A 13690-nucleotide genomic window follows, 5' to 3' on the forward strand; every position below is an offset into this window, starting at 1 on the left:
TTCACCTCCCCTCCCAACTTAGTGTATTTGGTCTGGTTCTCCCTTGAAGAATTCACCTGACATTCATCATACACCCTCTTTTTTTGTTTCATCATCTTCTCAATCTCCCTCGTCATCCAAGGAGCCCTTGCTTTGGTTCCCTTACCCTTCCCTCTTGTTGGAATGTACCTAGTCTGTACTTGGAACATCTCCTCCTTAAAGATCACCCATTGTTCCATTACAGTTTTCCCTGTCAGTCTTTGGTTCCATTTTACCCTGGCTAGATCCTTTTGCATCCCATTAAAGCTGGCCCTATTCCTGTTTAGAAGTTCCACTCTAGATTGTTCCTTGCTCCTCTCCATTGCTAATCTAAATCTTACGATGCGATGATCACTCGTACCCAAGTGTTCTCCCACAGACACTTGGTCGACCTGGCCCACCTCATTCCCCAGCGTCAGATCCAGCAATGCCTCCTTCCTAGTTGGGCGAAGAACATACTGGTCAAGGAAATTCTCCTGAACACATTTTAGAAATTCCTCCCCCTCCTTTCCCTTTACCCTAGCATTATCCCAATCGATATTTGGGTAATTAAAGTTCCCCAATATCACCACTCTATAGCTCTTGCATATCTCTGCGATTTCCCTACAGATTTGCTCCTCTACCTCCCTCTCACTATTTGGAGGCCTATAGAATACCCCCAATAGTGTGATCATACCCTTTTTGCTCCTCAATTCTAACCAAATGGATTCTGTCCTTGTCCCCTCAAGAACAGAACATTTGGCCCAACTGGTCCATGCCGGTGTTTATACTCCGCACAATGAAAGAAAGAAAGAAAGACTTGCATTTATATAGCGCCTTTCACGACCACCGGACGTCTCAAAGCGCTTTACAGCCAATGGAGTACTTTTGAAGTGGAGTCACTGTTGTAATGTGGGGAATGCAGCAGCCAATTTGCGCACAGCAAGCTCCCACAAACAGCAATCTGATAATGACCAGATAATCTGTTTTTGTTACGTTGGTTGAGGGAGAAATATTGGCCAGGACACCAGGGATAGCTCCCCTACTCCTCTTCGAAATAGTGCAATGGGATCTTTTACGTCCACATGAGAAAGCAGACGGGACCTCGGTTTAATGGCTCATCCGAAAGACGGCACCTCCAACAGTGCAGCACTCCCTCAGCACTGCACTGGAGTGTCAGCCTAGCATTATGTGCTCAAGTCCCTGGAGTGGGACTTGAACCCACAACCTTCTGACTGGGAGGCGAGTATGATACCAACTGAGCCACAGCTGACACTGCTCTTCCAACTCTTAATTACCTCTTCCGACCCTTCTTCTATATCTCTCCCTTCCCTGCTGCACTGTCGGAGGTGCCATCTTTCGGATGACACGTTAAATCGAGGCCCCGCCTGCTCTCTCAGGTGGACGTAAAAGATCCCATGGCACTATTTCAAAGAAGAACAGGGGAGATATCCCCGGTGTCCTGGCCAATATTTATCCCTCAACCAACATCACTAAAACAGATTATCTGGTCATTATCACATTGCTGTTTGTGGGTGCTTGCTCTGCACAAATTGGCTGCTGCGTTTCCCACATTACAACAGCGACTACACTTCAAAAGTACTCCATTGGCTGCAAAGCGCTTTGAGACATCTGGTAGTCGTGAAAGATGCTATATAAATGCAAGTCTTTTTTTTCTTTCTTTTCTGCCTCATGAATGCACCAAACCTCCTTAAATGTGTCAATGCTGTCTGCTTTAACTACTCTCTCTGGCTGCCAATTCCACATTCTTACCACTCGCTGTATAAAGAAATTCCTCCCAAGTTCTTCATTTGCTCGGTTAGTGGCTACCTTTATGCGGGACACCCCTTCCCACTTTCTGTCAGTCTGAGAAACTTCCCTTAACTACTACACCCTGTTTTCTGTTTTGTAGCCATCTCTAAATCCATTCTGCTTCCTAGCCCCTGACTCCACATACCCTGAACTTTAGTCATGAGTCTCCTTATGTGACATCTTCTGAAGGTGCATGTGTTCTACATTCACTGCATTGCCCTTGTCTACTCTTTCTGTTACTTCATTCAAATAATTGAATAAGGTTGGATGTCCTGGTATTTGCGGCTCTGAGAAAATCTCAGATTACCCTTCTCCATAATATAATTGTCAGTTCTGCAGCATCTATTAATGTGAATGAAATATCATTCTGCAACCTTTACTTTGCATATCCTTTAACTGATAAGATGATTGCTATTTCAGGATCAGTTCACACTCAATACATCTAATTTTTTTTTTCAGAAAGGCCTTGAATTTGTTGGTGTATATATAAATACCTCAATTACAGTGGCACAGCTATCACTGCTGACTCGGCTTGCCTGTATTTGCATACCTGCTCCCCACCCTTTGTTGATGCTGGAGTTGAAGGCTGTTTGCACTGCAATACATCACCCTGTCACGCTTGAGCAAGGACATTGTATTAGTTTAACGGAGCGCATTATAGAATTTGCTCTGAATATTGAGTTTTTGTACACAACAAAAGAATAAATTGGTTTTGTTTTTTTTATCGAGTTTGGAAAGTATGTATTCCAATGCAGTGGACTGTTAGAAATAAGAAATGGTTAGTTGAGCATTCGGGATTAGTTGCATTCGACAAAATGTCGACTTTTCTTTTAAATTCAGCTCTAGTGATATCTGGTTTAACTGGAAAAGTTCTACTGCTAATTATTTAAAAAGAGAATGAAACACAATCCTAATCCATATAATGGACCAGCTAAATCTGATAGTTCCTGTTAAATTAGTGGAAATATATGACAGATTCAGGAGTGCTGCTTTGAACATGAACATACAGGATGATTATTAGATGATCAAAGCCCAAACAAAAAGGGAGATTGACTAGTTCAGCAATTTGGAAGGATCAGAAGATCACGTTAGTAGAATCTCCCCTCATTAATAGATGGTTCCAAGATTTCTACCAGATGTTTGCTAAACTCTCCATGTCCTGTCTGAGATGGATCAAAAATGAAGACTGTCTCTGGAGAAAGTTCTCTGTACGTGAAGTTCAGAAACTCTTGGGGCTGGATTTTGATACTGGAGGCGTGTAGGAGGCGGGACTACAACTTTTGGGGTTGTAGTCCCGCCTCCATCGAGTTCTAGCCAACCCACGCGATTTTCACTTGATTGACCTTGTTGAGCCCACCCAGCGGGCTCAGCAGGCCAATTAAGGGCCACCCGGCAACAGGTGACGTCGCAGATTGACATTTCATCTGTCAAGAGCTTTTGACAGATGAAATATCAGCGTTTCACAGCTCTTTGAAGCTGTCAAACACTGACAATCTGTACATTAAGTTACTTCCTTCCTCTCAGGCTGATTTAGAGATCTCTCCAGAACAGAAAGCTGAATGCTGCAACTTTTGACAGCTCACGGCCATTCTGCTTTCTGTGCCGGTGAGATGAGGGACTCCCGAGACCTGAAGGAAGGAAGGCTGTAAAGGTAAGTAAACTTCTTTAAACACCTTACACACACCAAACACACTTACCTCTGCACTCATGCACCCATCACTCACCTGAACACCGGACATCTCAAACCCTCCAAGCCCTTCAGCCCGACGGTCCGCCTTGCTAACTTGGCGTGGTTTGGAGCCGTCAGGAATCCCACACTTCAGGAATAAAAATAGGGATTAGGCTAAAAACTGCCTGTTAACTACCTGTTACCAGGCAGTTAATTGGCACTAATCCCCTTCCCGCCTCGGGGAGGCGGCTCCCAGCACAGGTCGGGTATCTGCCTCCTTTGAAACTGGCATGGGGGCGGGATGGTTTCGTGTCCCCCGATTTCGGGATTTTAACCCCCCCACACACCTCCAATCCCGCCTCCACGGCCCAATGAAAATCCTGCCCTTGATCTTTCAAGACAAACTAGCTCCTATAACGGGTCACTTTTATGAGGCCATTGAAACTGGGGAAATTCCAGATCTCTTGGATGTTACATTTGGATGGCAAGATCTTTGCAAAAATACTTTTTATTGTTCAGTGGAAGTCTTTCATTTTTGGTAGGAATAGACATGCTGGGTTTCCTTAAAGTCAAATTACAGATCTAAAAGCTATAAAATATTTCTTCATGGCATTGAGCGACCCTGTTGAGTTGTTGTGCTTAACAGCTGCTGCATCTCTCACTGTTTAGAAATACAACTGATTGAGTAGAATGACTTTCTTTTATGTACCATATATATATACATTAGTTTAAGTTAAGAGAGTAATTTCTAAAGTAAATTTGTGCCCTGTACGTAGGCCCTTTTACATCAGTCATATAATAATAGGAAATATAATGGCCCAGAAATTCGGCTCTCCCCAGGTGAGTACACACGGGGTACTCACCCGTAGGCCGAATGGAATTGCCAGTTTCCTGCATGCACTGCGCATGCGCGGGAAACCGGCACTTCCAGTCCTCTGAACAGAGGTTCAGAGGTCGAAAGCGCGCGCAGGAGAGGCTGTGCGTGCGCTTTGAACTTAGGTTTTTTTTGCAGGTTTTCCCGGGATCGTAAGCCTGCAGTATTTAGAAATGTAAAAAGCAGGCGTAAGGCCTGCTTTTTACAAGGTAAGTGGTCAATTAATTAAAATTAAAACATTTTTTCCGCAGGTTTATTATTTTTAAATACTTTAAAGCAAGGTAAGTTTATTTTTAGCCCCGTTAGAATATAAAATTATTTTTTTCAAAAATTTAAATTATTGTTTAAAATAGTTATTTAATGTAATTTATAGTTTATTTAAAAAGTGTGATTTAAAAAAAAAATTATTTGAAGGTTTACTGCTATTTTAGGGCCGTAGTATTTATAAGTTTTGACAGGTCTTCCTGTCAATCTTATGAATGGGTTTTTCCTCCTCCGATTGGCTGCCCATGGCTCACGTGATCCCAGGGGACGCATCGCACTAACTGCGCCCCGGGACACACAAGCACAGCGCGCCGGCAGCTGGGCCAGGCCCCGGAGCGGAATTCCACGGGGCCCTACAGCTCAACTGCCGGCGCGCATGGTAAGTGCAGGTCGGGGGCTTACACCCGCGGGAAGCCCCCGATCCGAATTTCTGGGCCAATATTCTCTTTGCTGCCCCATCATCTTTTCTAATTGGTATATATCATGACATAAGTCAATAATTGCACACTTATGATTGATGCAACTTACAATTCTTAACAGAATGTTACTTCAACCCTTGCCACCACTAAGGCATGCCCCCTTGATTGATACATTGATATCACTCCAACCTATGGACTAGGGGTGTGTAATTTGATTTGTGCCCTTATTCTTAAAGCATTAACCCTAATTTTAAGACCCTCTCTTCTGATGAAACTATGATTAATTCCCGGTGCCTCTCCTGCACCTCCATCTTCTTGGGCCAGCAATAATGATTCCCTGGCCTGCTGATCTGAAGATCTTTGTGAAAAGATGGATGCGATGTAAGACCAAAACAAAAGCAATGTGGATTCTATAATGGTGCAGAGAGCTGATGCTCCAATACACTGTGTTATATAAGTGGTATAACATGGATTTGTATCCGCAATTCTCCATAAAGTGAGCATCCGCTCTTAGCCAAGCTGTCATGAGATTGTATTAAGGGTCAGCCAAGCATCTACAGAGAAAGGGGAAAAATCAGAGGGCAAGTCAACCTAGATGGTTGTGGCTACATCAAGGAGTGTTGACAGAGGCTAGGAAGCAAGTTGTCTGCCTATTAACCATGAAATAGTAGTTGGGAAATGGAGGGGGACTGAGAAAGGGGAAAGAAATGTTAGCAAAAAGTAATGGAGCACCATAGTTTTGAATAGTATGATAGATTGAATATCATTCATTAATCAGCAATGTTAATTTTCTGCATAAACAAAAGGCGGGTTCTCTGAGCAAGGTGTATATATTAATTGTCAATTAACGTGCTTTGTCATTGGGCACTGATGCACTGCACTCACTTTCTGCATGGGTGTGCTTTAATCGTCAGTGAATGCACACTTTCTTGTTCATTAATTGTACACTAACGGTTCCCACATTTCTTTGAAGGAGCTGGTATCCAGAGTGTTTTTAGAATTATTGTGAAAGTAATGTTAGCTTCTATTCTATTTTCATATATTATCATTAGTCTGGAAATGAACTGGAAAACTAATAGTGCATGGTGCTGACAACTGTGAACAGGCTTATCACTCAGTATCACCTAATAATTGTGCTCTAATGAATTCAAATGTATTTTTAATGCAAAATATGTACCTGCAATCTCCCTTGTGTTTACAAAAGCTCTAAAAATTACAAAATTGAAGTAATTTTCTCAGATGGTTCTGCTCTTGTGGTTTTGACTGATGTTATTTTTATTGTTCTTAGTCTTTCAAAAGTGCTGTAATTTTGTACATTTATTCCTATATCAAGAAAGCTTTAACGTAGCAAACAAATTCCTCCACTGCATTGTGTCAAAAAAACTCTCTTTCCTGACTTGCAATACAAATTAAAGTTAGTAATGTAGCTACTCTTGTAATTAAGTCACCTCTGGGAGGTTTGAATCTTTCGGATGTTCTCTTCAAAAAAACAGGCTTTAAAGGGACGATGTCGTCATCTGCAAGACCCTGAGGGTTAGATTTTTCAACCGAGCTCATTTAAATTTTCTTGATGGTTCCTGGTGGTATTTCTGCTGCCAAATGTTATTTTATCCTGGATCAGGGGGTCCCTTGGGAGGTCAGATATTTTTTTTAATTGCACCTTCCCGCAGTCCATTGCACTAGACAAGACAGTACTTGAATTTTTAAAACCCTGTTCACTGATTTCGCAAAGCTGGATGCAAGGAGCACAATAGCAATCCTGTGATCCCAAGTTGCTAAGGGGTTAATTGTGGGAAATTCATCAGATGGCGTGTTCCTGTCGTTTTGAATAAATCCACCCAAATATGAGCACATGTATTCAACATCCACCGCAAGGTTTGGTGGAAAACCCCGTAAGTAGTGGAGGATGCCAGGTAGCTGGTGGAACTGCTCCCTGTCACGTTTCCTGCCTCTGTCCACTCTACTGCCGGCCAAAATTGAATGATGGCAAGGTGGAAAATTGAGGCCTCTAACGGGGTAGAGTTTCCGCTTTGAGCGCAATTGGCAATCCCGGCGCCAATTGCGCTCGAAATTGCACGGGTTTTCTGAAGTGAAGTTATGGTTCAAGTTTCCTCTCAAACTCATTTTCATAATCACAAACTTAAAATTTTCCATGGACCAGCGCAACCCGGCAGCGTTTTAGAACATAATTGTTTATTTTTCTCCCTTTGCTTTAAAAAATAATTGCTTGATGTATATAAGAGTGGTCACCTGGTGCAGTGCAGTTTTATTGATACAGCTGAAAGTGGGTTTAATCACAAAAAAAATAAGCAATTTTAATCAGAGCGTCTAATCCACCACCTGTGAGTAACCTGATTTTAAATAAACTGAAAAAGACTTTTAAAAATCTATACAGAACCATTTAGTTTCATTGGTGTACACTGGTCGGTTTCTCAGTAAATTAAATATTTTTTAATATTTAAAAACTTTTAAAAGGTGCCTACTGGTGCCTTTGCACCTAAAAAAAAAAAAAAACCCTCCCCAGCTTAATTTGAAGAGCCTCCTCGAAGTGCCGCAGACGGGCACAATTGGTGGAAACGCGCCATGCTCATTAATTCGATGGAGGTGGCCATTTTGTGGGTGGGGCCAGCTTCCAGCGCATTGTTCTTTAAAGCAGCGTAAAAGATCATGTAAACTTGATTTGCGCTGGGCGTAACTTGCGCTTGAAATTCCTCAATCTTTTATGCTGGTTTGACCAATTTCGGGTGAATTGAAACCAGCGCAACCCAGCGGAAACACTACCCCAGTACCTTTAAATCTTGACTTAAAACAGCAGAGACCTTTAACTGCAAGGAAGAATCTATTGTAAAAGTACATGATAAATGTATGGTAATAAGTTAGGATTTTTGTCCTTGCTTTCCATTTACCCTTCCACACCTCCGAACCACCAGAACTGTGTGTTTTTACAACTTCAGCAATGTACTGCTTTGAGCCAATCATTCCCGTGCACCTGGTAGCAGATCTAGGGAACAGTCTGTAGCTGTATGATATATTTATACAGTAAAAGGACTGAACTGCATAACATTTAAGATATAAATGTGCCAATGTGGATGACAAGTCAGGCCCATGTGTTGAGGGTTATTCTATTTATACAATGAAATTGCTGAGAAATATTAGCAATTTTATTATTAAAAGCCTGCTTTTTATTTATAGTACATTTGAGACATTTCTGAGAGATGTGATAAGGCATCATGATAAATGCAAGTCTATTTTTTATATTTTTCATTTCAGTTGTACTTTTTATTCTTGCTTCTTTTGAGGTTGAGTGACATCAGTTTAAGTGTATGACTCATCATGGCTAAATATGTTTCTAACCATGTAAGATGGGCATCACCTGGGCCTCAGGGCAACTTTCATTCTATAAATAAATGGGTCAGATTCTTGAAACCCCAGAGTGATTACTGGGAGACATAGAAATATCAAGCAAGTGGCAAAACTAATAATCCAAACCAGTGTGAGCTGACAAGTTCAAGAGGCACCAAAAGCAGCTACTGGCTACAGCAACTAATTTCGACAGTCTTTTCAAAAAGAAGTGTCAACTGTTGATTCTTGACTGTTGAGAACTCATCTTGTGTTTGGTTGGCTGGTTGGAGTTGTGTTCCTCTTTTTTTAATCTGTTTTTATGGGATGTGGGCATCACTGGCAAGGCCAGCATTTATTGCCCATCCCTAATTACCCTTGAGAAGGTGGTGCTGAGCCGCCGCCTTGAACCGCTGCAGTCCGTGTGGTGAAGGTACTCCCACAGTGCTGTTAGGGAGGAAGTTCCAGGATTTTGACCCAACGACGACGAAGGATCGGCGATATACTTCTAAGTCAGGATGATGTGTGACTTGGAGGTGATGGTGTTCCCATGCGTCTGCTGCCCTTGTCCTTCTAGGTGGAAGAGGTCGCGGGTTTGGGAGGTGCTGCCGAAGAAGCCTTGGCCAGTTGCTGCAGTGCATCTTGTAGATGGTACACACTGTTGTTGTAGTGTTGTTGAAGCTGCACTCGTCCAGGCAAGTGGAGAGTATTCCACCACACTCCTTACTTGTGCCTTGTAGATGGTGGAAAGGCTTTGGGGAGTCAGGAGGTGAGACACTCGCTGCAGAATACCTAGCCTCTGACCTGCTCTTGTTGCCACGTTATTGATGTGGCTGATCCAGTTAAGTTTCTGGTCAATGGTGACCCCAAGGATGTTGTTGGTGGGGGATTTGGCGATGGTAATGCCATTGAATGTCATGGGGTGGTGTTTAGACTCGCTTCTTGAAGCTATAGTTCAGCAAAGTGTGACCCCATAAATGTGTTTACGACTATTTAATTGCTTACTCTGTTCACACCTTATACTGCGTCACACACCAACTAACAGTATAAGGTGTGAACACTGACCCTTCTTTATTCAGCTATTAATATCTTTGCCTTTACCAGTTAGCCATTTCTATCTGTTTGCATTGATTTTTGTTGACGGGGAGGATTTAAAGATTTTTTTAATTCACGTGAAAGCTGTTTATGTGTAAAGCACGGCGGCATAAATATGCAAATACAACCATTACATTATTGAAAAGGTTGAGTGTCTTTCTTATTTGCAGTGAAGGAAGAACATTTGTGGTGCCTCTAGCCATGGAACAAGTGTATGAGCTGTAGTAAACAAAGAACAAATATAGAACAAGTCTAAAAACAGAGAATGCTGTCTATTAAATGAGTTTATAATAAGTATCCTGTTGTACCTTTCACGTCAACCTAATGAAATTGTAGAGGTCAGACCCTTTGATATTGAAGAGCCGTTTGATATATAAAAATACATATTACAATGTTGTGATAGAATTTTCTATTAAAATATTTATATATAATGTGATTCTTCATTCTGCTTGTCATTAAGTAATATATTACTCAATTTATTTTCCTTAACAGCTAGACCAGATCCAAAAACATTCTTGGTATATGTAAGTACAACTATTAGTTTGGCTATATTTATTAGCATCTTTATTTGCTCCTATCTCTCTTTTTTTTTCCTTCTGGCAAATTCAACCTGCTAGACTTTCCTAATCTCTCACAAATCATGTGTGACATTGCTGGCGTATTGAAGCCTAATGGAATAATATAGCTTGGCAGGCTTTGAACTTAAATCATGGGTTTCCATTCTTTTTGATTTTCATTTATTTTTGGACATTTTTGATGCATAACAATTTTGCTCTAAATCCATTAAACCAGGAAAACACAGCTTTCCTAATGGCTTAGTAAATAAGGTCAAAGCCCAAAGTGGAACTGAGCCATAACAGGCTATCAGGACCCCAGTATATATTCCTAGTCTGTGCTTCATTGGCCAATCTCAGTTGGGGCAGCATTATGGGTGCTGCAGTTGACCTCCATGCTCCTAAGCCCAGAAGAAAACTCAGTCGGATTTTCTGCTTTCAGTCACTCCCTGCAGGAAAGTGTACTTGTGGGCAAGTGAGGACTGGACTGGACTGGGCTTGGATATAATGTCCATTACAGTTGAATAGTCTGCTGACACTCATTACCTAGACTCCTGCAGAATAGTGAGGGACCAGAGGGTGGCTGGCACCTGTACCCAAGCATGAATTAGATGCCTCAGGAGAAGGGAGGGGGGGGGGGGAATATATTTTTGTCAAAATGTAACGTGTTGTTGTTATGGCTTAATGTTCTGTGAAATGACTGATTTTTCAGTATTCTTTTCCTTCTCAGATGTTTAAATGTTATTTCCCTCATCTTTAGCTTCCTGTGCAACAAGCTGCTCATTGGTTGAGAAGGTGGCCAAGCAGCTAACCTGCTTGTGCTATTGCCCATGCATGTGCCTTTGTAACTGGCCATTAGGACATTTATGAAAGTGGTCCAGGGTGACTCGAGCCGATTGCTCTGTCTTTGCCTCACCCCCTATTCCCAGCTACCATTGGGATCTCAGCACTTGGGAACTCATTGCTGGGAATGCATATTCCATTTGGGCCAGGTACTGATGCAACACTTTTTACAAAAGTTACATTTCAACTATTCTAAGTCATGAGTATGGATGAAGCAGATTGTAAACTATTCTGATGCTGCTCTATGAGTTAGTCAGTAAGAGATTTGTATTTGCTTGTGGGTGACCATTTGTTGCCATTAGTTACCCCAGCGGGAGTGACATCTAGCACCATCCTATATAACAGGCAGGACTAATTATCCACCTTCACCATTCCTCTGAATATGAGATAAATGTCTCATTGCTTTTGGTTTGTTTCTTTATTGCGAAATTTCAAGTTAACTGTCAATCTAGATCACTTTTTTTAAATCGGAGAACATTTTTCTTTCAAACCAAACAAAAATATCAATTTATATAAATTAAAGTCTCTCAGCTACTTTCAGTCAGGAAATTTAAGGGAAGATAATATTATTAAGGACGAACTGGCTGACTCAGTGAGTCAGAACATTCTGTTCTCCTCTGGGTTTAATTCGACCGCAGATGGAAAGGTCGAGATCTTCTCTGTCAGCTGGTTATAATGGCCTAATTGAAATTGGTTTGGGCAGTTTTCTAGTGTGCACTCCACAGCACAATAACTTGGTAATAGTTGTCCCTCTCATTCAGAGGTCACACTGGTCCTGTTTTGCTGGAATGAAGAAGCATTGTTGGATAGAGCAAAAAGGGAGTTTTATCTAGCAAATAAAAATCTAATTCCCAGGATAGACATTTATCACTTCAATGTGCACATCATTTTACCCCAAAGAAATCAGTGATAAGAAAACATCTAAGTGAAGAAAATGATTTTACTTGCTAAAACAATGCAGTTTATTTTATGGAGCTGGAATTTTGGGTTTTTATGTTCTTACAGCGGGGGTAAGAATGAACCCGAACCAGAGCAGCCTGTTCCAAGAAAGGTGCAGATCCGTTCGCTTCCGTCACTGGAGGACATCGATCCAGACGTCCTGGACAGCATGCACTCATTAGGTTGTTTTAGAGATAAGAACAAGCTCATGCAAGATTTGGTATCAGAAGAGTAAGTTTTATTCCCTTTTTGTTAATGGTATTCATATATTGTGCTAATTTTCTATTTGTAACAATTATAGCCATTGTCTGTCACTAATTGTGTGATTCTTCCAAATATTACAACGCCCATTTGTTTATTCAGCCAGAACTCTACCAGTTACAGACTTGTACTGACAGCTGGTGAATGGAAGAGAAAAGGCTTAGATGTGTAACTCCGAAGGGAATCAAAGAGCTTGATCTACTTGTGAGAAAGAACTAAATCCAGTGCAAGCTGCCTCTCGTGAACGTCATGGGGAGCTCCTGCTTTAATAATCCAACCAGCCGATAGTGCTAAATTAAAGGGGTATTTGTAGGGGAAAACTGACAAAAAGAATTTAGAGAATAATCTCCATTTAACAAAGTAACAAATAATGTTTCTTGTCGAGATTGGTGGCACAGAACACCACAGGATCAATGCGCTGTGCCTTGGAGTACAGAAATGTGAATTTGTAGAGTTATTGCTACCATGCCTCAGCTAGAGTACTGCGTGCAGTTCTGGTCACCACATTACAGGAAAGATGTGATTACACTAGAGAGGGAGGGTACAGAGGAGATTTACAAGGATGTTGCCAGGAGTAGAGAATCTTAGCTATAAGGAAAGACTGGATAGGCTGGGTTTGTTTTCCTTAGAACAGAGGAGGCTGAGGGGAGACCTTATTGAGGCGTATAAAATTATGAGGGGCCTAGGTAAAGTGGATAGAAAGGACTTATTTCCCTTAGCAGAGGGGTCAAAAGCCAGAGGGCACAGATTTAAAGTAATTGGTGGAAGGTTTAGATGGGATCTGAGGGGAAATTTCTTCACCCAGAGGGTTGTGGGGGTCTGGAACTCATTGCCTGAAAGAGTGGTAGAGGCAGGAACCCTAACCACATTTAAAAAGTACTTGGATGTGCACTTGGAATGCTGTAACCTGCAGGGCTATGGACCAAGAGCTGGGAAGTGGGATTAGGCTGGATAGCTCTTTGTTGGCCAGTACGGACACGATGGGCTGAAATGGCCTCCTTCCGTGCTGTAACTTTCTATGATTCTATGCTACCTTGGACCTTCTACCTGCCCTCTCTCCCCCACCCCACCCCCATTCCAATTTATGCCTTCAAGTGTACACCACCATAAAGCCAGTGGTATTCTTTCACATCAGGATGGATTTGGCGTGCAGAATATGCACTAGGTTCGCCCTAGCAGCAGAAGCATTCCATTTTAGGAAAGGAAAAGGGGGTTGAATCTCCACTATGTCTTTACATTGAGAAGTCAGTCATGAAATGAATTCCAACAGTAAACATATAGCCTCCAACAAGCATAAATCCACACTCAAATCTGCTCCTGAATCTGAGTGACCTAGAAAAGCTTAATAAATTGTAATTTTACCCAATGCAGCAGAGAAATCCACATCCAAGGTTAAAATGAAAAATCATTGGCCTGCTTTGTTACTGCCATTTAATATACCTGTAGATTGCTCAGGGCCCCCACTAGTCGCAGAGCTGTGAAATATTCCATTTTCCAGTGCTTTCAGCACCGTTCCATTCCTGTGTCTTATGAACAGAGGATCACACATTTAAAAAATAAAAGTGTTCTGTTCTTTAGGGGAAGCTGACTGGTGAATTAAAGAAATATGCTTTTTAATATTAAA

The 13690-nt window shown here is 41.7% G+C and overlaps 1 protein-coding gene across 12 annotated transcripts in view; it reads left to right on the top strand.

The window, feature by feature from the left end:
- LOC147107033 (serine/threonine-protein kinase BRSK2) overlaps positions 1 to 13690 on the top strand; it is a 1115513-nt gene that overhangs the window by 956917 nt on the left and 144906 nt on the right. For all 12 annotated transcript variants that reach the window (XM_086008028.1, XM_086008027.1, XM_086008038.1 and 9 more), the window contains 2 exons: positions 9962 to 9993; positions 11872 to 12036. In XM_086008028.1, the coding sequence (XP_085864154.1) occupies positions 9962 to 9993; positions 11872 to 12036 (197 nt within the window). The remainder of the gene's footprint in view (positions 1 to 9961; positions 9994 to 11871; positions 12037 to 13690) is intronic.

Source organism: Somniosus microcephalus, chromosome 15 (genome assembly GCF_052327205.1).
Source record: "Somniosus microcephalus isolate GS21.2 chromosome 15, FLI_Smic_1.0, whole genome shotgun sequence".
Lineage (NCBI taxonomy): Eukaryota > Metazoa > Chordata > Chondrichthyes > Squaliformes > Somniosidae > Somniosus > Somniosus microcephalus.